At 35.1% G+C, this 22,777-nt stretch overlaps 2 protein-coding genes and 3 long non-coding RNA genes across 5 annotated transcripts; 4 read left to right on the forward strand and 1 right to left on the reverse strand.

The window, feature by feature from the left end:
- Positions 1-904: 904 nt before the first annotated feature.
- Positions 905-1,451, forward strand: LOC149709184 (uncharacterized). Its single transcript, XR_016381322.1, has 2 exons — positions 905-999; positions 1,059-1,451. It is a non-coding gene; the product is annotated as an uncharacterized LOC149709184 (long non-coding RNA).
- Positions 1,452-8,709: 7,258 nt separating this feature from the next.
- On the forward strand, positions 8,710-11,123 carry LOC149709185 (uncharacterized). The gene is made up of 5 exons (XM_089864571.1): positions 8,710-8,865; positions 8,955-9,138; positions 9,407-9,642; positions 9,706-9,980; positions 10,039-11,123. Exons 1-5 carry the CDS (start codon positions 8,710-8,712, stop codon positions 10,292-10,294), a joined length of 1,107 nt encoding a protein of 368 aa, XP_089720697.1. The 3' UTR covers positions 10,295-11,123.
- LOC149709186 (uncharacterized) lies at positions 8,997-9,520 on the reverse strand. Its single transcript, XR_016381323.1, has 3 exons — positions 9,390-9,520; positions 9,209-9,325; positions 8,997-9,130 (listed from the first exon to the last, which is right to left on the reverse strand). It is a non-coding gene; the product is annotated as an uncharacterized LOC149709186 (long non-coding RNA).
- Positions 11,124-18,484: 7,361 nt separating the features above from the next.
- LOC149709187 (uncharacterized) lies at positions 18,485-19,354 on the forward strand. Its single transcript, XR_016380197.1, has 2 exons — positions 18,485-18,683; positions 19,113-19,354. It is a non-coding gene; the product is annotated as an uncharacterized LOC149709187 (long non-coding RNA).
- A 62-nt stretch (positions 19,355-19,416) lies between these two features.
- LOC149709188 (uncharacterized) lies at positions 19,417-20,201 on the forward strand. The gene is made up of 2 exons (XM_089863273.1): positions 19,417-19,686; positions 19,745-20,201. The coding sequence occupies exons 1-2, from the start codon at positions 19,526-19,528 to the stop codon at positions 19,998-20,000; spliced, it is 417 nt and encodes a 138-aa protein (XP_089719399.1). The 5' UTR covers positions 19,417-19,525; the 3' UTR covers positions 20,001-20,201.
- The last annotated feature ends 2,576 nt before the right edge of the window (positions 20,202-22,777 follow it).

Genomic DNA, 22,777 nt, shown 5'->3' on the forward strand with positions numbered 1-22,777 from the left:
AAATGTACACGCACTTCCGTTATATGTGAAATAGTTGTACACTTGCGAGGAACACTTTCTCTTTTTGTAGGGCAGAGAGAGTGAAGCATTTGACCCTGAAGAAACAGTAGATTGAATGTCATACTCGTAGTCTTGACCTTCACTAGCGATTGTTTCAGGTGTATCGCAATTCAAGTAACTTGCTGAAGCTTCTTCGACGTCCATGTTGACTTCACAGTATTAACTTATAAGCCACACTAATGGAAACATCAGTCGTTGACGCGTGTCGAAAGATATAAACGTTAATAATACTTCGCCAAAAATGTAACCACCGTAGTACGGGCAACTTGTAATAAATTATAATTAAACTCTGCCAATATTTGACCTCTATTACGCAGCAAATAGGTATAAGGCCTACATCACCTATTTTTAGTCAATGGAAATCATACAAAAGGTCTGGGTGACAGAGTCCAATGAGCTTAAAAATAGTACTTTGCTTACAATGCAGGGGTGCAAAATATAACACGTCATTGTAGTTAACGATTAATCCTAGTGGTAGGACCCCGCAAGCGTATTTTGTCTATAATTGACGGAAGGTTTTTTAATCGAGCGCTCGGGGGTCTCGCTCGAAAAAAACAACTCGACCTGAAACAGCTCGAAAGCAATAGGCCTACGTGCTGATTGTGTTTGCCAACACGAGATTGTTTCACCTCAATGGAAAGTTTCCGACACGCGGCTCGTCCGAATAAGAAACAGCCCAGCTAGTGAACCGGATCACTTTGCCGAAGTTTTATGAACCGGCTCATGAGCTGATCTTAGGTTTACGTAGCCCGAACTGAAACACGTTTCGTTGCTTTTGGTTCGGATTGATCCGGCAGCTCGCTCGGCTCGTGACGAGCGGTTCCGAACTGGTTCGACTTATTGACACCTCTAACTGGAACCGCCGAACTCCGAATTCAGATACATACCGCTTTCGAGTCTCACGAACGACACCACCAAGATGGAACTTCTTCGAAAAGTGTTAGTTTCGTTATTCTAAATTTATTCAGTTATTGAAATTGAATTAGTCAAATTTTCAGTGTGTTATTTAATTGGGAACACCTATACTTTCGCTGGACGACGCCTGAATCGAAGGCGCTGTTGGACCTCATTACTTGGAAAAAACCCGATCCGAAAGTCAAGTCGTTGAACTTCAGCACCGTTTCTCTGCCTTTCGAATATTGGGTCAAGGGGTTAGTCGTCTCTTGTGTCGTTGTGGCATTGGAGATTTTGTCAGCGTGCATGATCAAAGGAAAGGAAAAGAAGAAAATTAGCCCAAGCGTTCTGAATGATCAGTTCATTATGTAGTCAGGTTAAACAACGCTAGCTGTTCCCAATATCTGTTTAAATACGCATTGTGTTGAGAAATTGTAGAACTAAAACGTATTCATGGGAAACTGACCTTTCGATTCACCTTTTCGGGTGTATCTTGTATGAGCAATTTCCAGAAGAACAGTTTCAGTAATAGCAACCGCGATCCCATAAAATAGCAATGTTGCTCAAACCTGCTGTTTTAAAAAAAACGGCCGCTGTTTAAGAAATATCGGCTGTTGTTTTAGGAAATAGCAATTTTTAGCTAGAGCTTTGAACAATTTTTAAAACCTATACAGTTTACCTTATCTACAACAAGATCAAAGTACGCTAAACTAACCTTACCTGACCTAATACTATTCGGCTTGGAATATCAATACCTAGACTTACAATAATACTACAGGGGTTCAAATAACCTAACCTAACCAACTCAAACAAAACATCACCTATCCTCATGTAACCTAACGCAACCAAACCTACACCTTAAACGACTATCGTTTTTTCACTTCGCGGTTGTACTGCTCTTTTTGGAACTGCTATAACGGTACGCCGTGTTTACGAGAACCGCTGTTTAGGGAACTGCCGTTACGTAACGGGTTAACTACGTTTTCGGGAAACCGCTATTTGGGGAATCGCGGTTATGAGGACCGCTGCTATGAGATCCGATCATACGGGAATGCATACATAAGCCCCCACCCCTTAACAGGGAAAATGCACCACGCTTCTCAATCTATATCTATATAAATCAAAGTCCTGACTGACTGACTGATAATCAACGCCCTGCCCAAACCGCTTGCCCTAGAAGGCTGAAAATTTGCAGGAACATTACTCATTAGTAGTAGGCGCGTACTAAGAAAGATTTTTCTAATCCCCTGCCATCTTAAAAAATGGTGCCCAGAAATGCAAAAAATCTTCTCTATGCAACAAAGTCCATGCGTTTCAATCGATTTAGCAAAAATTTAGTACACTGGTTTCCTTTAACCTATAGACGGGCTGAATGGTCTTTTGGGTTCGATTTGTTGCCATCTTTTTAGATGGCGGCCAATAACCCTTCTTTATGGACTAATGTCCGCGTGAAAAGTAATAAAAAATGTCCCGACGGGCTGACGGGCAACGCCGAGTGTCTTCGCTCCAAGGGTGCTACAAAAATATTAGGCACCAATAAAATCTACCCATTCTTTATATAATTTTGATGGAGGTTTTTATTACACGCGAGCGAAACCGCGGGTAACAGCTAGTGGACCTATAAGTGGACAGTTTTTTTATTGAAAGTCTGAACACTGATGATTTTTAGCCACATCGTGTGATGACAGGGGTACTTTTGGTACCGGTGCACGACGCGGCAGCGCGTCTCCCCCTTGAATAACGTAATAATGGATATCAACATTGAGGCAAAAAAGTATGTCCGTGGCGAAGTATAAATTCAGCGGAAACTAATAGTGTTGAATCCAATTATACTAGCTAGCTGATAAACAGTTGTAAATATTCACAACATTACATTTTAAACATTTTATAAAAATTAATCAAACCTGTTTAACTTAATATCTTCGATTCTTATTTAACAAGCGTAGTTTATATGGAAATAAATATACTCTAATCTTAATATTAATGCTGGCAAATAATTGTTTTAATCATTCTATACGAAATAAGACAGGCCCATTATATTTACTATAAATATCAAGGCACAGGAAAAACATTAATTAATTATTATAAGATTTTTCCATACTATTATCTGGATTATTATATTAACCGATCAGTAGTAGCAAATATTCACAAAACCATCAACAGTGAAACAGTTTAATAAAATTAATCTAACCCCTTAATTAGATTCCTAGTTTAAATTTAAATGGAAGTTTAATAGATGTATTGGATGATGTTAATATTAATTCAATCATTTTATTCACAAGAAAAGCACTTACAATTTGAGTTAAAATTCATAATTACAAGTATTTTATTTTTTCAATAATATTAACTCTTATATTAATTATAATATCTTATAAACATACGGGAACAGGAATTCTGACAGATAATTGTTTTAATCACTTTATTTAAGATAAAGTACTAACTAACTATAAATATCAATTCATAAGAAAAGCACTTACAATTTGAGTGATAATTCACTAATATAAGCATTTACAATTTGAGTGATAATTCACTAATATAAGCATTTACAATTTGGGTGATAATTCACTAATATAAGCATTTACAATTTGAGTGATAATTCACTAATATAAGCATTTACAATTTGAGTGATAATTCACTAATATAAGCATTTACAATTTGAGTGATAATTCACTAATATAAGCATTTACAATTTGAGTGATAATTCACTAATATAAGCATTTACAATTTGAGTGATAATTCACTAATATAGGCATTTACAATTTGAGTGATAATTCACTAATATAAGCATTTTACATTTTTCAATTATATTATCTGGATTATTATCAGATCCGATCAAGACTTGTAAATATTCACAGGACCATCAACAGTGTAACCTTAAACATTTTATTAAAATTAATTTAACCCTTTAACTTCAATTGAGTTATCAGTTTATAATAGCATGATCAAAACTATATAATTTTTAAACTCTATTAACACAATAAAGTTAACACTATGCAATAATAACAACCCAATATATTATTACTTTTTCCCTTCAGTTTCTAGATGCTTAATTACTGTGTTCATTTACTCTGTAAGTATTTACTTAAACATTCATTACTTGATATAAAAATAATCTACGGATGAGGAATGTTTGTCGGCTCCTTCTAACTCTACATATTTGGTCTTAGTCTTACCCTGCTTAGGAGTCATGACATTATCGGTTTTTATGTAACAACAGTTTTGGGAAAGACATCAATTTTGGTTCTTTTTTAAACTAAATAAAGCAAATCCTTTTTAATTTATCTGAGGTTTGTCTATTCTAGCCCTGTCAATGGTCCAGTAAGCGCTCTTAATAATGCAGTTGAGAAATCCATATATCGAGCAACGTTTCCCTTTTCCCTCCCATTTACGAAGATTTAATGTCACGCAAGGCACATACGTCCTTGTTTTCATCAGTGTGCATTTAACATTTTTAAATCGATATGTATATTACAGGGAGGACTGCTTCAATAATTTCGAATTATGCTACAGAATTGGGTTGAATGCAGATAGTGTCTGAACCATTCTTCAACCTGCCTCAGATGAACTTCCGCCAATGATCTCTTGTAAATTTAAGACGTATGAGATTTGAAATGTTAATGCCGAAAAACTGCTCTAGTCTGTTCTTAAATATTTAGACAATGCAAGAGAAAAACTTGATCAAATGAACATAGACATTTTGAAGCTCAACTTGAAGAAGACTAATTTTTGTTAATTTTATTGAAACACAAATAAAATATCTGTTGTTAATTAAGTATTTTATATATAAAATATAGTTCCTTATGACGTTTCATAAGGTTTCACAAGAGAAAAAGAAAATCATTTTTGCGATATATTCAAGGACATATTGCGAACTTTTGGTTGTTTTTGAAAAAAATGTCTTAAGAAGTGAATGTTGAGATTTTTGTAACTTCCATATTCAAACTTAAAGGGTGTGTAAAGAAGATGGAGGACCGTTGAAATTTTCATTTTTGGAAAAGTCGTTTTATAATAATTTCTTAACTTGATTTGAAAACTATAGTTTCAGCGGAAAAGCGGTTTGGTCTGGTCTTGATTATATAAATATGGATTATATTTAAGGGTAAAATCATTTATTAGTAATGAGCGTGCTATTTATTCCACTTATGTTTCTATTCAAAAAAGCCAATACTGGATATAATTATATTTCTTAAATTACTTTTATCAAGAGTAAATCTACAAGGCGTGTTAAAGAGACAGTGTGGCGAATGATCTTAAGTACAGCTTGATATCGGTAATTAGAAGGTAAATCTATTAATCGATTTAGAAAGGCCTTGTACGATATCTGGGAATTATACTGCTTCTTGATTCACTCTCGCATTTTTACTTTCGAAACAATTCTGGTCTTAGTTAGTATATTACAAATATACCTCGTTTGCCATATATCACACGAAGGCTTCGTGTGATTTCCTACGTAGTTAAAGGGAGGGTGAAGTGGAAAATCAAGTGATATTTTATCGATTCTTCCACATATTATAAGACCAGTCTGCATAGTGAAGCATCCAGGAAATATCTCCTAATGATTTTAAAATTAAAATTAGGTTTAGATTTTATGGATAATTTGAAATAAACCCCTCGGACCAATGGCTTAACGCCCTGCCTTATTGTTAACAAAATTCTCGTGACACGCTCCATTCCTAATGAAATTTATCGCGAGATTTGATAAAAATTCCGCGTGATGTGATAATCGTGGCGCGAGGCTCATTCGATGATTTTGTTTTTTCTTTCTAGTTTAGGTTGTCGAGTGTATAATCGCAATAAATTTGTTGAAGAAGTTCGAATCTATCTTTATATATATGTGATAAAACTGAACGTTTTTAAGAAGACAATAAAGTTAAACCAAATTGATGTGTACCTACTGGTGAATTTTAACTTGAAAAGTAAAACTTGGTCTTCACAATGGAGATCGAGCTCTTTTGTATTACAGTGAAAACAGTTTACCCCCGGTTTTGGGGGACTGTTTCGCAAAATTATTTATGATTCTGTGTAGTTTATCGATTTTCCGTTTTCGTAATAATGAGAAACGTTAATTAAAAATGGAGAATATTAAAAAGGTAATACGAGCGTGACAGTCATTTTATAAAGAATTCCACGTAATATGTATCATAATAACAGTAAGTATCACCCTTTCAATACAACCACTCCAATACTGTTATATTACTTCCCAACTGCCCACGGGAGTTTTGCGTGAATATGAATTAGACAGCGCAACTCTAAAGCCATATTACTAATTCGTGTTTATAACTCGGCTTCGCAATTGGTCACTTCTTCGAAGGTTTTGACAATGGATTCACGATTTATTTGGAAACACTGCTAAATATTTCTGTTTTTGAATTTCATTCTTAGTCTTGTTACGTTACTTATGACTCAAGTACCCGTCGAACAAATGAGTTGGAAACGCCAATGTTAGAATTTTTAGGCACATCAAGTGCGCACGTTCAGAGAGGAAAACGGTTTCCCATATTTTCTGTAGAAAGGTTGATTTAAGAAAAAAACTACTGAAATTAATTGTTTCTAGGGGTAAAGAGCTAACTTTCTCAAATTTGTAGACATAATTCTAGTAGACAATCCTAACAATTAGCCTGATTTAATTAAGTTGGGATTAAATTGACTGAACTGGATTTGTTTCCCATTTTTTATCAGACTTTAAGTGTACAATTTTATATTATTTTAGTTTAGAGCAGTTTTTAAGACAAAATTTATTCGAAATGATGATTAAAAGTGCACCATACAATTTGGCAAGTTAAAGAAAAATAATAATTACTTTTCTATGATAATACGTAATTTTTTCCACAATTTAGGATCTTGAAAACATCTCGTGCCCTTGTTTCAATTACTCCAACGATAGGTACTCAATCGCTAGTCAAGTCCGGCAATTTATTTCATGATTTCATAAATATCAAAATTCTGATCCATGGTTTTTTTAAATTATTTAAATTTATCCGTTTCCGTTCACAATAATTAACTTCCGTTAACCATGCGAACGGAATAACGGCTGAAAAGGGCTCTCGGTCTGAAAACTCCCGTGTTGAAGTTTTAATTTAAATACAAAAATTTAGAAGTAACAATGCTCATTTAAATTTAGAAAAATAAAACTTGTTGTGTTTTCTCTTTATAACAGAAATGAGGGCTATAATGGGTCCTTAATTACGGTGTTCACCTACGATGTAAGTATTTCTAAAACGTAGATTTTCCAAATACACGTTTGTCAACAATTTATAGGTCCATACAGTATATCCCCGATACCAAGAACGGATTCATGCTCATAAGAACATAGGGCACGAGATATTCTGTCCCCGTACTAGCATACTTGGTGTAGGTTCGCGTCACTTCATTCCGCCATCTATGACGATCTGCAGCAACTATACAGATTTTAGAAATGTATGCTTTTAGACACGTGACATAAATATTAGCAGACGAATCTTCTCAATCAAGTATGCGAGGATGGTACCAGAGGATAAAGCTATTGCCCTTTGTTCTTATCAGCATGAATCCGTTCTTGCCGATACCCATTTTCCTTCACTTTGTTGAAACTTTAATAAGCTCGGCATTTGACTGCCCTTAAGTTTCTAACGTGTTCATTTGAATTCTTTTAATCTTCAAATTTCAGAACGGAATTGCTGATGTTTGGGGAGGAAGAAACGAGATATTCGATTACATAACCAAAAAGTAAAATACACTTGTCAATTTATAAAACTTAAATACGACGCAGATAATTCTCGCGATGGCAGGAGTTCGCTAGAGAAAGCATGTAGCTGCTTTTATTTATTCCTGTCATAAAGACCAATAACAGGAAATTATATAGGAAATTGGGGAGACGGGTTTGACTTGGAACCCATTCGCCTGCTTGATCGATACTATTTTGTTTAATATAAGTACTTTTGATATTATCATTTACTTCCATAAAGGCAAACTTTTGGAGAGTATTATTAGCACGTTACTAGTTAGCGAGACTTATTATTTGATTATTAGCTTGAAAATATGTTCAATTGCACCGAATCTGCTTGATACAATATGATTTTTGCTAGAAACAAATTTGCTTCTGATTTTAAGCAGAAGTAAGATGAGACTAGACGTACTGATCTAACCCAATTCTTCACTTGGCGAAAGTGAATATTCTTGATAACACACCAACGGTTGGCCCTCTAGTAGAGGTTTCTGAATTTTCCCTTGAAAACGTGAGACGCTCGTGGCGGTAGACGTCCGAATTGGATTGAAGCACCCGCGTCTGTGTTCCGCGGCTTTAGGTTGAGGCTAAAGGGGTAGGAAATTTTATGGAACTCGACCAATTTTTTCTCTCTAGTGTAGGCGCGATGAAGCGGCATAAAATCCTCAAATTTGTTCACTAGTGCCAGGATCTACTACCAATGCTAGAGCTCTTTACTTCTAGTCTCATCTTACTTCTGTTTTAAGTAATAGCCAAAATACAATTAATGAAGTTATATCTTTAACATTATTCATATCGGGGTGGGGGCAATTTACAAAGTACGAATTAAAACATTTTCCAATTTCTTTTCAGAAATTTCGTCATAAGACTTTGCGAGATAAGCAACAAAGTTTACACGCTTTGGGCTAATGTACGTTTAAAATCTCACGTGCAGATTTGAAATTTTAGTTCCATTTCGTAACAAAAGTTGAAAATTAGCAACAATTAAATCTCATTCTTCTTTCCGTGTACGTTATAACACATAACTCAATTCAAAATTTCAGGTCATAGATATGTATTGGATGATGAAAGATGCGCGTTACCATTACAATGATTTTATATCAAAGTTTTACCCAAGTTATTTCTATTGCGAAAAGGTCATTACAGTTTCTTCGAAACCAGAACGGGAAATTACAAAAGTATCTCAAGTGTTAGAAATGGATGGCAATGTAAGCTTATGAACAAATTGGATGAATAATATTTCAATTAACTGATCAATAATAGAAATATTCTCTCACACATTTTTATTTCATTACAGACCGTTATTCTCTTGGTGGTTTCCATTGGCATCATATCTTGTTCTTTGTCGCTAAGAAAATCTGTCCACTTGTATTTGGTAAATTTAAAAGCAAGAAGGCCAAAGTTACCAAATGTTATAACGAAAATAGTCGCTAATTCTTTCAACAATGTCTGGAACTTGATATCAACGTTATTCTATGAAGGTAAATTTTTTGGTTGTTATGTTAAAAAAATTTAATAGCTTCTTGAACCTTATTGAATCGCGATATTTACTCAAGAAGTATCTTTTGATAAAGCGGCGTTAATATGGTAATTAAAAACCTTTCAAAGGAGAAGTTGCGAAACCAAAAAAAAACCCTCTCCGAAGGGAGACGAGGGCTTGAAAAAAATCTAATTAATGACAGTTTTTTAGTTTTGCTAAGTAAATTAAAAAATTACCCTCTTGTAAACTCACTTCACAATATTTTTCAGCTTATCCGAGGAAAAAACAAGGGAAACCGTTTGAAGAAATAATATTGGCAGCTTGGTTATTAGCGTCTACAGTGATCCTCATGTATATGGGCGCTACCATGCGAGGTCAATTTTCTGAAATAAAGTACATAACCCTGGATAAGTTTACGGATATTTTTGCTAAAGATGGAAATGGACCGAAGCTACAAGGTTATTTTCATAACCGATCATTTGAACACGCTTTTTACCGTCAATGGGTAAAATTTTATCTTGTGTAGGCTCTCTATTTACCTTATTTTCAATGTTCAATTATTGGACAGGTAGAGAAAAACCCCTTGCCTAAGGGGGTCCCGGAAGCGATACCAATTCCTACTAACACCAAATGTATTGTGAAATTATTGGACGAAGTGCGAGGAGCCTACATCCTCAATGAAATGTTCTTTAAAATAAACTTGGACAGTTTCCCAACGACAAACAAATGGCTTTACTCCAAGTCGGTTCACGTTAAACAAGAACCGCCGTACTCTGAATTCAGATACATGCCGCTTTCAAGCCTCATGAACGACACCACGAAGATTGAACTTCTTCGAAAAGTGTTAGTTCCGCTATTCTAAACTTATTAAGTTTCAGAAATTGACTTAGCCAAATTTCAGTGTGTTATTTGAACGGGAACACCAATTCCATCGCTGGACCTCGCCTGAATCGGATGCGCAGTTGGACCTCGTTACTTGGAATAAACCCGAACCGAAAGTCAAGTCGTTAGACGTCAGCACTGTTTCTCTGCCTTTCGAATTCTGGCTCAAGGGTATAGTCGTCTCTTGCGTCGTTGTGGCTCTGGAGATTTTGTCAGCTTGCATGATCCAAAGAAAGGAAAAGAAGAAAATTAACCCAAGCACTCTGAATGACTAGCTTATCATGTAGTCAGTTCGTTAACCAACGCTAGCTATTACCAATCTCTGTTATTACGAGGGCTTTAAAAATCTATATAAATACTCAGCGTGTTGAAAAATCTTGACTCAATTTTTCTGTACTTGTCCCTATGATACAAATATATCAGTAATATATTTCATTGGAAACATTTTCCAAACTATATTGAAATAATTGGAAAATTATATATGCAATTTTTAAAAACGTTCTTGTGTTTTATCGAGCTTTCACTTCAAATACTCGTAATTTAAGCCCTATTGTATTTACTGAAAATATCACATCAAACGAATATCAGATATTTTTATTCTGATAAATAGTTGTGTATGATTTTAAAGACATTGTTCGACATAAAGCACAGTTTAAATTCAATGGAAACTATTAATGCTGAATCCAATTATATTCACCGATCAACAATTGTAAATATTCAAAAAACTATCAACAGTTGAACCTTCAACATTTTATTAAAATCAATTTAACCCATCAACTTCAATTGAGCTATCAGTTAATAATAGCATGATCAAAACTATATAATTTTGAAACTCTATTAACACAATAAAGTTAACACTATACAATTATAACAACCCGATATATTAGCATTATTATTATTTTAATATTTTTCCTTGAGTTTCTAAATGCTAAATTACTGTGTTCATTTAATCTGTAAGTATTTACTTAAACATTCATTACTTGGTATAAAAAATAATCTATGATAGAGGAATGTTTGTCGACTCCTTCTAACTCTACATATTTGGTATTTTGGTCGTTTTTTAATCTAAATAAAGCAAATCCTTTTTAATTTATTATTAATAAATATCTGAGGTTTGTCTATTCTAGCCCTGTAAGTGGTACATACAGTAAGCGCTCTTAATAATGCAGTTGAAAAATCCATATATCGAGCAACGTTTCCCTTTTCCCTCCTATTCACGAAGATTTAATGTCACGCACGGCACATAAGTCCTTGTTTTCATCAGTGTGCATTTAACATTTTTAAATCGATATGTATATTACAGGGAGGATTACTTCAGGATAAGAAATGTTACTTTCAACTATTTCCAATTATGCTACAGAATTGGATTGAATGCATGCAGATAGTGTCTGAAAAACTCTTCAACCTGCCTCAGATAAACTTCCGGCGATGATCTCATGTAAATTTAAGACGTATAAGATTTAAAATGTTAATGCCGAAAAACTGGTCTAGTCTGTTCCTCAATTTTTAGACAGTGCAAGGGAATAACTTGATTACATGAACATAGAGATTTTGAAGCTCAACTTGTAGCAGACTAATTTTTGTTAATTTTATTGAAACACGAATAAAAAATCTGTTGTTAATGAAGCATTTTATATATAAAATATAGTTCCTACCCTACCTATGACGTTTCATAAGGTTCCACAAGAGAAAAAAAATTAATTTTTGCGATATATTCAAGGACATATATCTCAAATTATGTATATGTGAATGCTGAGATTTTTGTGACTTCCATATTCAAACTTAAAGCGTGTTTAAAGAATATGGGGGACCGTTGAAATTTTCATTTTTGGAAAAGTCGTTTTTGACGTCACAACAACGACGTCATTGTGGGGGGGGGTAAATTCAACAGTCCGCCGACTTCTTTAGAGTCCCTTTAAAAACATTAAACCAGTCGACAGGATAAAGGCAACCCATTGTTAAATATTAATGAAACTGAAAATATGGGCCTAGGTAAAAAAGTCATTCCGCAAGAAACACATTTTGCATTCCTAAAAATTTTCTTAATTTGATTCTGCTATTAAGAGTAACGTTCGTGGGAAACTATAGTTTCAGCGGAAAAGCGGTTTGGTCTGGTCTAGATTATATAAATATGGGTTATATTTGGGGGTAAAATCATTTATAAATAATGAGCGTCCTATTTATTCCACTAATGTTTCTATTCGAAGGCTTCGCGTGATTTCCTACGTAGTTAAGGCTGGTTTTCACTGGGAAATCGACGTGCCGCGCCGTTTTTTTTTTCAGAGGTAACTTGCGGAAAAAAATTTCTAGGAGTCCATGATTTTGGTTAGTTCACAAGGCTAATTCGACGAAATTTTTTTTCTAGTTTAGGTTGTCGAGTGTATAATCCCAATGAATTTGTTGAAGAAGTTCGAATTTATCTAAGAAGAAAATAAAGTTAAACCAGGGATAGATTTATTTTTTTAAGACGGAATGGGTAACAGGGCTATTCGGGTGCGCGTCCAAGTCCATGACCCCCTTACCCGTGACGGAGGGGTATGAAAGAAGAGGCGGGTCTTATTTTCATTATGGCGTTGTATGTATATCGGGGTCAAATAAACGTCATCTGCCCCTTCGTCTGCCAAGTTGGAATGGGCTCGATTGTAATTTTTGAAAGAACATTGTTTAAAAATGGAACTGAAAAAAAAACGGGAAGACCCAAGAAAATTAAAAGTCAGTTAGATTTGAGTAATGAAATCGAAAAGTCTTCATAGATATTACAACACGAACAGGTTTTAACCACTATTAAAAACAATTCCCGAATAATTTCCGGACCCACGCTTTTAGACGGCTCCCTTTTGAACCCCTGTTAAGACGGTTATCTGTACAACTCATGAGGGGTCGTAGTCATAGAGGTAAACAGGAATTACGTATTTTTGGCCCTCCTTGCCAGCAACGTCACCAATAGGTAGTTTTAGTGAGCCAATAAGATAATCTAATTTTCTAGTTACGTGTTGAAGGAAGGGGCTATATACTCGGCTATGAGTCGGACTGAAGTAAAGGCCAAACGTTGTCCATTCCGTCTTAAAAAAATAAATCCATCCCTGGTTAAACCAAATTGATGTGTTGCTACTGGTGCATTTTAACTTGAAAAGTAAAACTTGGTCTTCACAATGGAGATCGAGCTCTTTTGTATTACAGTGAAAACGGTTTTGGGGGACTTTTTCGCAAAATTATTCATGATTCTGTGTCGTTTATCGAGTTTTCGTTTTCGTAATAATGAGAAACAACGTTAATTAAAAAGCGAGAATATAAAATAGGTAATAGGAGCGTGACAGTAATTTTATAAGGAATACCGCGCAATATGTATCATAATAACAGTAAGTATCACCCTTTCAATAAAACCACTCCCATACTGTCATATTACTTCCCAACTGCCCATGGGAGTTTTACGTGAATATGAATTAGACATATTACTCATTCGTGTTTATAACTCGGCTTCGCAATTGCAGGTCACTTCTTCGAAGGTTTTGACAATGGATTCACGTTTTATTTGGAAACACTGCTAAATATTTCTGTATTTGAATTTCATTCTTAGTCTTGTTACATTACTTATGACTCAACTACACGTCGAACAAATGAGTTGGAAACGCGAATGTTAAACTTTTTGAGGCACATCGAGTGTGCGCGTTTTGAGAGGAAAACGGTTTCAGAAAAGCTGCATTGAAATTGAGAGTTTGAATTACTTTTCTAAAATTTGTTGAAGAATTAGACTGATTTAATTAATTTTATATTAAATTGTCTGAACCGGATTTTAGTGTAGATTTATACTATTATTTTACTTAAGATCAGTTTTCAAGGCAATATTAATTCGAAATGATTAAAAGTGCACCATACAGTTTGGCAAGTTAAAGAGAAATAATAATTACTTTTCCATGATAATTCGTAATACTTTCCACGTTTTAGGATCTCGGAACAATGTCAGTTCCATGTGTCAATTACGCCAACGATAGGTACTCAATTTCGAGTTGATTCCGGCCACTCTTTCATAATTTCATAAATATTAAAATTCTGATCCATGGTTTTTTTTTAAAAGTTATTTAAATTGGTCAGTTCACAATAATTAAGTTCAATTAATCATTGTGAAGGGAATAACGGCTGAATTAAATTTTAATTTAAATAAAACCATTAAGAACTCCACGAAGTAACAATACTCATTTAAAGTTTAGAAAAATAATGTTTCTTGTTTTTCTTTAAACCAGAAATTTGGGGTTCAATGGATCCTTAATTTCAGTGTTCACTTACGGGGTAAGCATTAATTTACTCGTTTATTACATCACGTTGGCAATTAATTAGAAGTCATAGATCCCAGAAACCAAGTTTCCTCCATTAGTGACACTTTAATAAGGAGCTGGGCACGCGACTACCCTTAAGTTTCTAACGTGTTCATTTGAATCCTTTAAACATAAATATTTCAGGGCGGAATTGCTGATGTTTGGGGAGGAAGAAACAACGTATTCGATTACATAACCAAAAAGTAAAATACACTTGTCAATTTATGGCAGGAGTTCGCCAGAGAAAGCATGTAGCTGCTTTTATTTATTTCTGTCATAAAAACCAATAGCAGGAAATTAAGTAGTAGGAAATTGGGAACCCTTTCACCTAACTGATCGACACTATTTGTTTATTAAGTGTACTTTTGATATTATCATTTACTTCCTTAAAGGGAGGGTGAAGTAGAAAATCAAGTGATTTTTTATCGATTCTTTTTCTAATTACAAGACCAGTCTGCATAGTGAAACATTCGGGAAATACCTCCGAATGATATTAAAATTCAAATTAGGTTCCTATTTTAAGAATAATTTGAAGTATTCCCCTCCGACCAATCGCGTAACGCCCTGCCTTTTTAATAACAAATTCTCGTGTCGAATGAAATTGATCACGAGATTTGATAAAATTTGCGCGCGATGTGACAATCGTGGCGCGAGACTTCGAGCGTGCCACGAGAATTTTGTTAACAAAAAGGCAGGGCGTTACGCGATTGGTCGGAGGGGGATACTTCAAATTATTCTTAAAATCGGAACCTAATTTGAATTTTAAAATCATTCGGAAGTATTTCCTGAATGTTTCACTATGCAGACTGGTCTAATAATTAGAAGAAGAATCGATAAAAATCACTTGATTTTCCACTTCACCCTCCCTTTAAGGCAAGCTTTGGGAGAGTATTATAAGTAGAGGTGTGCGGTTAACCGTTTCAATCGAATAATTTGATCGAATACCGAACCGAGTAATTCGATCCGGTATTCGATAAGCCCATTTTCACTATTCAATACGAATACCGAATACCGAACTGACTATTGGGTTAAAGTTAGACTACCATAAATTTAGGTCCTTGGCAGTAGAGAGACCCACCCTATTTTAAAAAATATCATCCCAATTTTATTTGTCCCCATCAAAAACTACCAGCAAGTGCCTAGGAGGCTAGGAAAATTTAAAGAAATACTTGGCCACCAACGAGGAGAGGTATTTTGAAATTTAGAAGGCTCTAAATGTTTTCTCCTTGCTTTGTATTAAAGCAAAGCGCGGGTCCAGTGGATCCCCTACAAGTTGACTTTCCTTACGAACTCCAGTTTTGGCTTGGCGAAGGCAGGAGGCATTTGTGGGCGGGATTTATAAGTGCCCATATAAATCCCGCCCACTAGCCTTTGCCAAGCCAGAACGGGAGTACAGGAGGAAAGTCGCCTTGTAGGGGACCCGCTGGACCCGCGCTTTGCTTTAACTATTTGCGAATATTAGGGCTACTACCCGATTAATCACGAATAGTTAAGCCTAGTAATCGTGATTATTACGGTTAACCATTCGCGAATAATAGGCTTAACTATTCGCGATTAATCGGCTAGCAAAAAATTTACCAAGGCCGAACTATTCCGTATTCGATTTGGAATAAACTATTCGTTTCTGTTAGGGTTCGAGTAAGCTTTGAATGAATCGACTACCGTGTCGTCGGTACGAACTGTTAATTACCTCTCCGAGTGACGATGACGTCACGGAGAGGTATTGCACTGGACGTGTCTGTCTGTGTGTGTGTCTGTCTGTGTGTCTGTGTGTCTGTCTGTCTGTCTGTGTGTCTGTCTGTCTGTCAGACCTCACGTGACCGCGTTCGCAGTTTACAAATCGGAGCAAACAAATAACCCATTTCCGGAACGCGTTCGCGGTTCATGGAAATTTGGCCATTCATCTACCAACACCAGTCTTTACTAACTGGCTTCTAAGGACCACAATCTGCTAGTCTTTGTCCATCCCACATGGACACTAGCCTGTAGTTGCAGGCTCGTAAGCACCACCATCTTCCGTTCTTCGTCAATCCCACATTGACACCAGCTTCAAAGCACCACCATCTTCTGTTCTTCGTCAATCCCACATTGACACCAGCTTCTATGCACCACCATCTTCTGTTCTTCGTCAATCCCACATTGACACCAGCTTCTATGCACCACCGTCATCAGGTCTCCGTCCATTCCGGCTTCTTCTCCATCGTTATCGTTTGGTTTTAAGATATACGCGGCGATCGGCTAGGGTTACGAGAAACGTCTAGCCTCCCAATGGCAGGGCTTCCACCATCGGTTCACGCGAATGCGTTTTTATCTATTATTATAATGGAAACGAATCGTATATATACCCCAAAATTTGAAGAAAGCGGGCAAGAGGGGTACCCTTCACTTTAAACGTCAATATTAGCAAAGTTTCGAAAGATAATAGGAACAACTTTATTTTAAACGATTTAACTATTTTTAAAGTTATTTACTGGCGATTAAAATAATTAATATCATTCATATTTAATTAATTATTTAAGATAAACTTATTTCTATGTAATGACACAAGTGAGAGTTTATATAGAACGAGTAATGAAGATTGCATCCGAATCGAAACACTACACGCACATCAAAGTTAATATAAAGCGAGTAGGATGATAAAATCTCTTACAAAACGATAACATTTCCTTTTTGCAGAATATTAAATGGAAATATTTTAAATATTTTTCGGCATTACGATTCTTTAAGTAGTTGTGTAGCTATAAAGCTCTGTTTCATCTTAATATTCCAAGAACATCTTTTGATATTAACATTTCAAATTTGGTGTTTACTTTTTAATTCAGCTTTACTATATTTATATATATAGTGTAATCGCATTTCTTATATTCATTAGATAATATGGGTGTTAATACTTCATCTATCCACAAGTGCTGAAACGATTGGGTCTGTGAAATAAGATACCCTAGATTTAAACTGGAAATGACTTTGTTTCGCCTCCTCTTATAGGAGGTGTTAACGGTTCAGAGTGAGCCGAAAGTAAAATACACCCTTCAGTGATACATTTTAGGTCCTCATTAGAATAATTGAGGATACAAAGGAAATTGTTAAACGCTTAAGCCTTTGCTAAAGATCTTGGCAATATTTCGCCAATTTGAACTATGTATTTCCGGTTTTTCTCATATGCTGGTGGACCTGTGTTTAGAAAGTAAATTCGTCTCGGCTCGGAGAGGTTTATTTTGGTTTCCCAACTTGTTTTATTATTTAACACCGTGATACATGCTACACTAGCCGCCAAGATAATGACGCCTTTTTAATACAGAGGATAGATTATATATGTTACTTGGTCTATAAAAAATAGGTGTGAGTTTAGATAAAAACCAACTAAAAAACTAATGTACATTTTTATACTCTACAGTTTCGGTATTTGATAAGGAATTTTTTTTACTATTCGCGCACCCCTAATTATAAGCACGTTACTAGTTAGCGAAATTTACTTTTTGATTATTAGCTGGAAAAGATGTTCAGTTGCACCGAATATGTTTGGTACAATAGGATTTTTGCTAGAAACCAATTTGCTTCAGATTTTAAGTGAAGCTGCATTTAGGTATACGTAATAGCCAAAATCATAAGTTTGCCAAAATGTAATTAATGTTGTATCTTTAACATTATTCATATTGGGGTGGGGGCAATTTACAAAGCACGAAGTTGATCTACTATTAAAAAATATTGCAATTTATTTTTAGGAATTTCGTCGTAAGATTTTGCGAAATAGGCAGCGACGTTTACAAGCTTTGGGCTAATGTAAGTTTAAAATATCACGTGTAGATATGAAATTCCAGTTCCATTTCGTAACAAAAGTTGAAAATTAGCAACAATTAAATCTCATTCATCTTTCCGTGTACGTTATAACACATAGCTCATTTCAAAATTTCAGGTCATAGATATGTATTGGATGATGAAAGATGCGCGTTACCATTACAATGATTTTATATCAAAGTTTTACCCAAGTTATTTCTATTGCGAAAAAGTCATTACAGTTTCTTCGAAACCAGAACAGGAAAATAAAAAAGTATCTCAAGTATTAGAAATGGATGGCAATGTAAGCTTATGAACAAATTGGATGACTAATATTTCAATTAACTCATCATTGATAGAAATATTCTGTCACACATTTTTATTTCATTACAGACCGTATTTCTCTTGGTGGTTTCCATTATCATCACCGCTTGTTCTTTGTCGCTACGAAAATCTGTCCATTTGTATTTGGCGAATTTAAAACGAAGAAGGCCAAAATTACCAAATGTTATCACGAAAATCTTCACTAATTCTTTCGACAATGTCTGGAGCGTGATATCAACATTTTTCTCTGAAGGTAAGGTATTGGTATTTATGGTTAGCTTCTTGCATTTACCCAGTAAATCAAAAAATATCGGGATGTGTTATAAGGTAAATGTTTAGTTTTTCATGTTATAAAAAATTTAATAACTTATTGAACCTTATTGAATCGCGATATTTACTCAAATAGGCCTAGTATAATTTATAATAACCTTGTATTAGATAGGAGACCTAGGATTTTGATAAAGTAAGGTAATTAAAAACCTTTCAAAGGAGAAGTTGGGAAACCAAAAAAAAACCTCTATAACCATCTTAACACAAAAATAAAATTAGCAGATAAAGGCTTATACCTCTCCGAAGGGAGACGAGGGCTTTGAAAAAATCTAATTAATGACAGTTTTTTAACTTTTCGCTAAATACATTTCAAAATTACCATCTTGTACACTCAATTTACAATATTTTTCAGCTTATCCGAGGAAAAAACAAGGGAAACCGTTTGAAGAAATAATTCTGGCAACTTGGTTATTAGCGTCTACAGTGGTCCTTGCATATGTTGGCGCGACCATGCGAGGTCAATTTTCTGAAATAAAGTACGTAGCCCTGGATAAGTTTACGGATATTTTTGCTAAAGATGGAAATGGACCGAAGCTACAAGGTTATTTCCATAAGTACTCATTTGAAAACGCTTTTTACCAGCAATGGGTAAAGTTTTATCTTGTGTAATTCCTCTATTTACTCTTTTTTAAATGTTCACTTATTGGACAGGTAGAGAAAAACCCCTTGCCTGAGGGGGTCCCGGATCCGATACCAATTCCTTCTAACACCAAATGTATTGTGAAATTATTGGACGAAGTGCGAGGAGCCTACATCCTCAATGAAATGTTCTTTAAAATAAACTTGGACCGTTTCCCAACAACAAACAAATGGCTTTACTCCAAGTCGGTTCACGTTAAACAAGAACCGCCGTACTCTGAATTCAGATACATGCCGCTTTCAAGCCTCATGAACGACACCACGAAGATTGAACTTCTTCGAAAAGTGTTAGTTCCGCTATTCTAAACTTGTTAAGTTTCAGAAATTGAATTAGCCAAATTTCAGTGTGTTATTTGACGCGGAACACCAATTCTATCGCTGGACGTCGCCTGAATCGGATGCGCTGTCTGACCTCGTTACTTGGAAAAAACCCGAACCGAAAGTCAAGTCGTTAGACGTCAGCACTGTTTCTCTGCCTTTCGAATTCTGGCTCAAGGGTATAGTCGTCTCTTGCGTCGTTGTGGCTCTGGAGATTTTGTCAGCTTGCATGATCAAAAGAAAGGAAAAGAAGAAAATTAACCCAAGCACTCTCAATGACTAGCTTATCATGTAGTCAGTTCGTTAACCAAGGCTAGCTATTACCAATCTCTGTTATTACGAGGGCTTTGAAAATCTATTTAAATACTCAGCGTGTTGAAAAATCGTAGAACTAGAACGGTTTCTCGAGAAACTAGCTTTACGATTCTCCTTTTCAAACTTAACAGTGAAATTAGCTCTTCGCTCAAATTTTCTGTCTGTGTCGCTATATTGCAATTATATCAGTAATATATATTTTGTAGTAAAGATATTTTTCGCTAGATTAAAATAGGTTGAATTACGCTTTGTTTTTGATAGAATAGAATGGTTAATATGAACTGCAGTATGGCTTTAATATCGACTATCTTGTTATCTTTAGAAGCCCTTGTCTGATCCATTATAGGTGGAGTGGTGAAGTGGTTAGCACTTTCGCCTCGCAGCAAGAGAGTCCCAAGTTCGATCCCGGACTGTGGCACCGAGTGAAAAACCTGGGAACACACCCTTCTGCGTAGAGTTTGCAAGTTCTCTCCCCATTTCTTGAAGGAGTTTTCCTCCGTGGTCTTACCCGGTTTCTCCTTTCCATCAAAACTTGCCGAGGTTAATGTAATAGTCAGTATAGGGCGCTGTCGGTTAGCTGTGGCATAGGGGCTAGCCACCACCTCTCTATGCATTGAAATCGTGACCACACGAAATAAAGCTAGATTATTATTATTTTTGTCACAAAAAGTGATCACCAACATTATAATCATCGCGAATAGCTGTTTTTATTAGATGTGTGGATTGTCTTAGAAACACAATAAATAGTAAAATTCTATTTTGAAAAAATTCGAAACATATTCTAAACTATATTGAAATAATTTGAAAACTATATAAGCAATTTTTAAAAACGTTCTTGTGTTTTACCGAGCTTCCACTTGAAATACTCGTAATTTAAGCACTTGTATTTACTGTAAAAATCACATCAAAAAGAATATACTTATATTATGATAAATAGTTGTGTAACATTTTAAAGACATTGTTTGTTATAAAGCGCAGTTTTATTCAATGGAAACTATTAATGTTGAATCCAAATATGTAAGCCGATCAACAATTGTAAATATTCACAAGACTATCAACAGTTGAACCTTAAACATTTTATTAATATTAAACTAATTAAAAATTCAATTCAATTCGTATTTAAGAAGCGTAGTTTAAACTTAAATGAAAGTTAAAATAGATATATTGGATGATGTTAACCCTAATCGAAATATTAATGCTTACAGATAATTGTATTAATCATTTTATGAGAATTAAGATATAGCACTAACTATAAATATCAAGGCACTTATAACTCATTATTTAAGCAGCTTACATTTTTCACTACTATTAACTGGACTATAAGATAAGGCGAAACCATTTTGTAAATATTAGAAACATTGGTTGAAATGGTACTGTCGCGACTAATGATAATTTATAGGAAAATTTAAGTTTAGTTTATTGTTTGAAAGTATTTAAAATTAATTTTTAATGGAACGTTTAAAAACTTACTTTGAAATATTAACGTTGAAAACTGTAAAAATCTGACCATAAAAAGGCTTACAAGGCTAAGGTTACAAAGCGGTTTGATCTGGGCTTGATTATATAAATATGGATTATATTTAAGAGTTAAAAGATTTATAAATAAATAGCGTATGATTTATATGACCAGTTAAGTAAAATAAGGGACTAGAAGTGAAGGGCTCCAGCATTGGTAATAGATCCTGGCACTAGTGAACAAATTTGAGGATTTTATGCCGCTTCCCACGCGCTCAAACTAGAGAGAAAAAAATTGGTCGAGTTCCAAAAACATTTCCTACCCCCTTCCTCTCAACCTAAAGCCGCGGAACACGGACGCGGGTCCTTGAATCTAGTTCAGTCGTCTACCACCGCGAGGGTCTCCAGAGGGCCAATTGTTGGTGTGTTATCAAGAATATTGACTTTCGCCAAGTGAAGAATTTGGTTTCCTCGATACTTCTAGTCCCTTATCTTACATCTGATATGACTAATGTTTCTATTCAAATAATGCTAATACTGGCTTTAGTTATATTTCTAAAATTACTTTTATCAAGGGTAAATCAACATAGCGTGTTAAAGAGCTATTCGGGCACTGCCAGGCCCTGTGGCGAAATGACTCTGGTCTTAATGAAAATATCATAGAAACACCGCGTTTGAAGTATATTACACATATGTAATATTGCTATTACTGGCTCAGAGCGCGGGGAAGTGGGCGTGCCGAGCCGTATTTTAACAGGTATCTTACCGCAGAATTTCGCGTTTTCTAGACAACAACCACGGAATTGTTTTTCTATTTTTCCGCAAATTTTTACGGAAAGCAAAGCGGTGGCTAATGGGAAGCGACAAATGCGTGGTTAGCTTGCGAGAAGAGTTTTCGACGAAATTTTTTAAGTGAAGGCCTTTGCGTTGTCGAGTTAAATTTCTAAATGCATAATACCGATTAATTTGATGAAAAATTTCGGCTTAATCGTTATTTATCTGATAAAACTGAACGTTTTTACAAAAATGAAGTTAATCAAAAGCGATTGGTTGCTACTGGTGCATTTTCAACATGAAAAGAAAGCCTTGCTCTCCACAAACAGAGCTCGCACTTTTTTGTATTACAAGTTTCAGTGAAAACTTTTTGATGGTGGTGTTTTGACGAATTTTCCGCGATATTATACGAGATACTAATTACAGTTTCGTGAAACTTTGGAAGCAAATTTTATTTTCCGTGGAAGTGAGAAACAAAGTAAAACTATAATTGCGATATGAGGCGTGACCCACATT

This window comes from Phalangium opilio, unplaced genomic scaffold (genome assembly GCF_054372755.1).
Source record: "Phalangium opilio isolate 3A_F unplaced genomic scaffold, DU_Popi_V2 ptg000013l_1, whole genome shotgun sequence".
Classification (NCBI taxonomy): Eukaryota; Metazoa; Arthropoda; class Arachnida; order Opiliones; family Phalangiidae; genus Phalangium; species Phalangium opilio.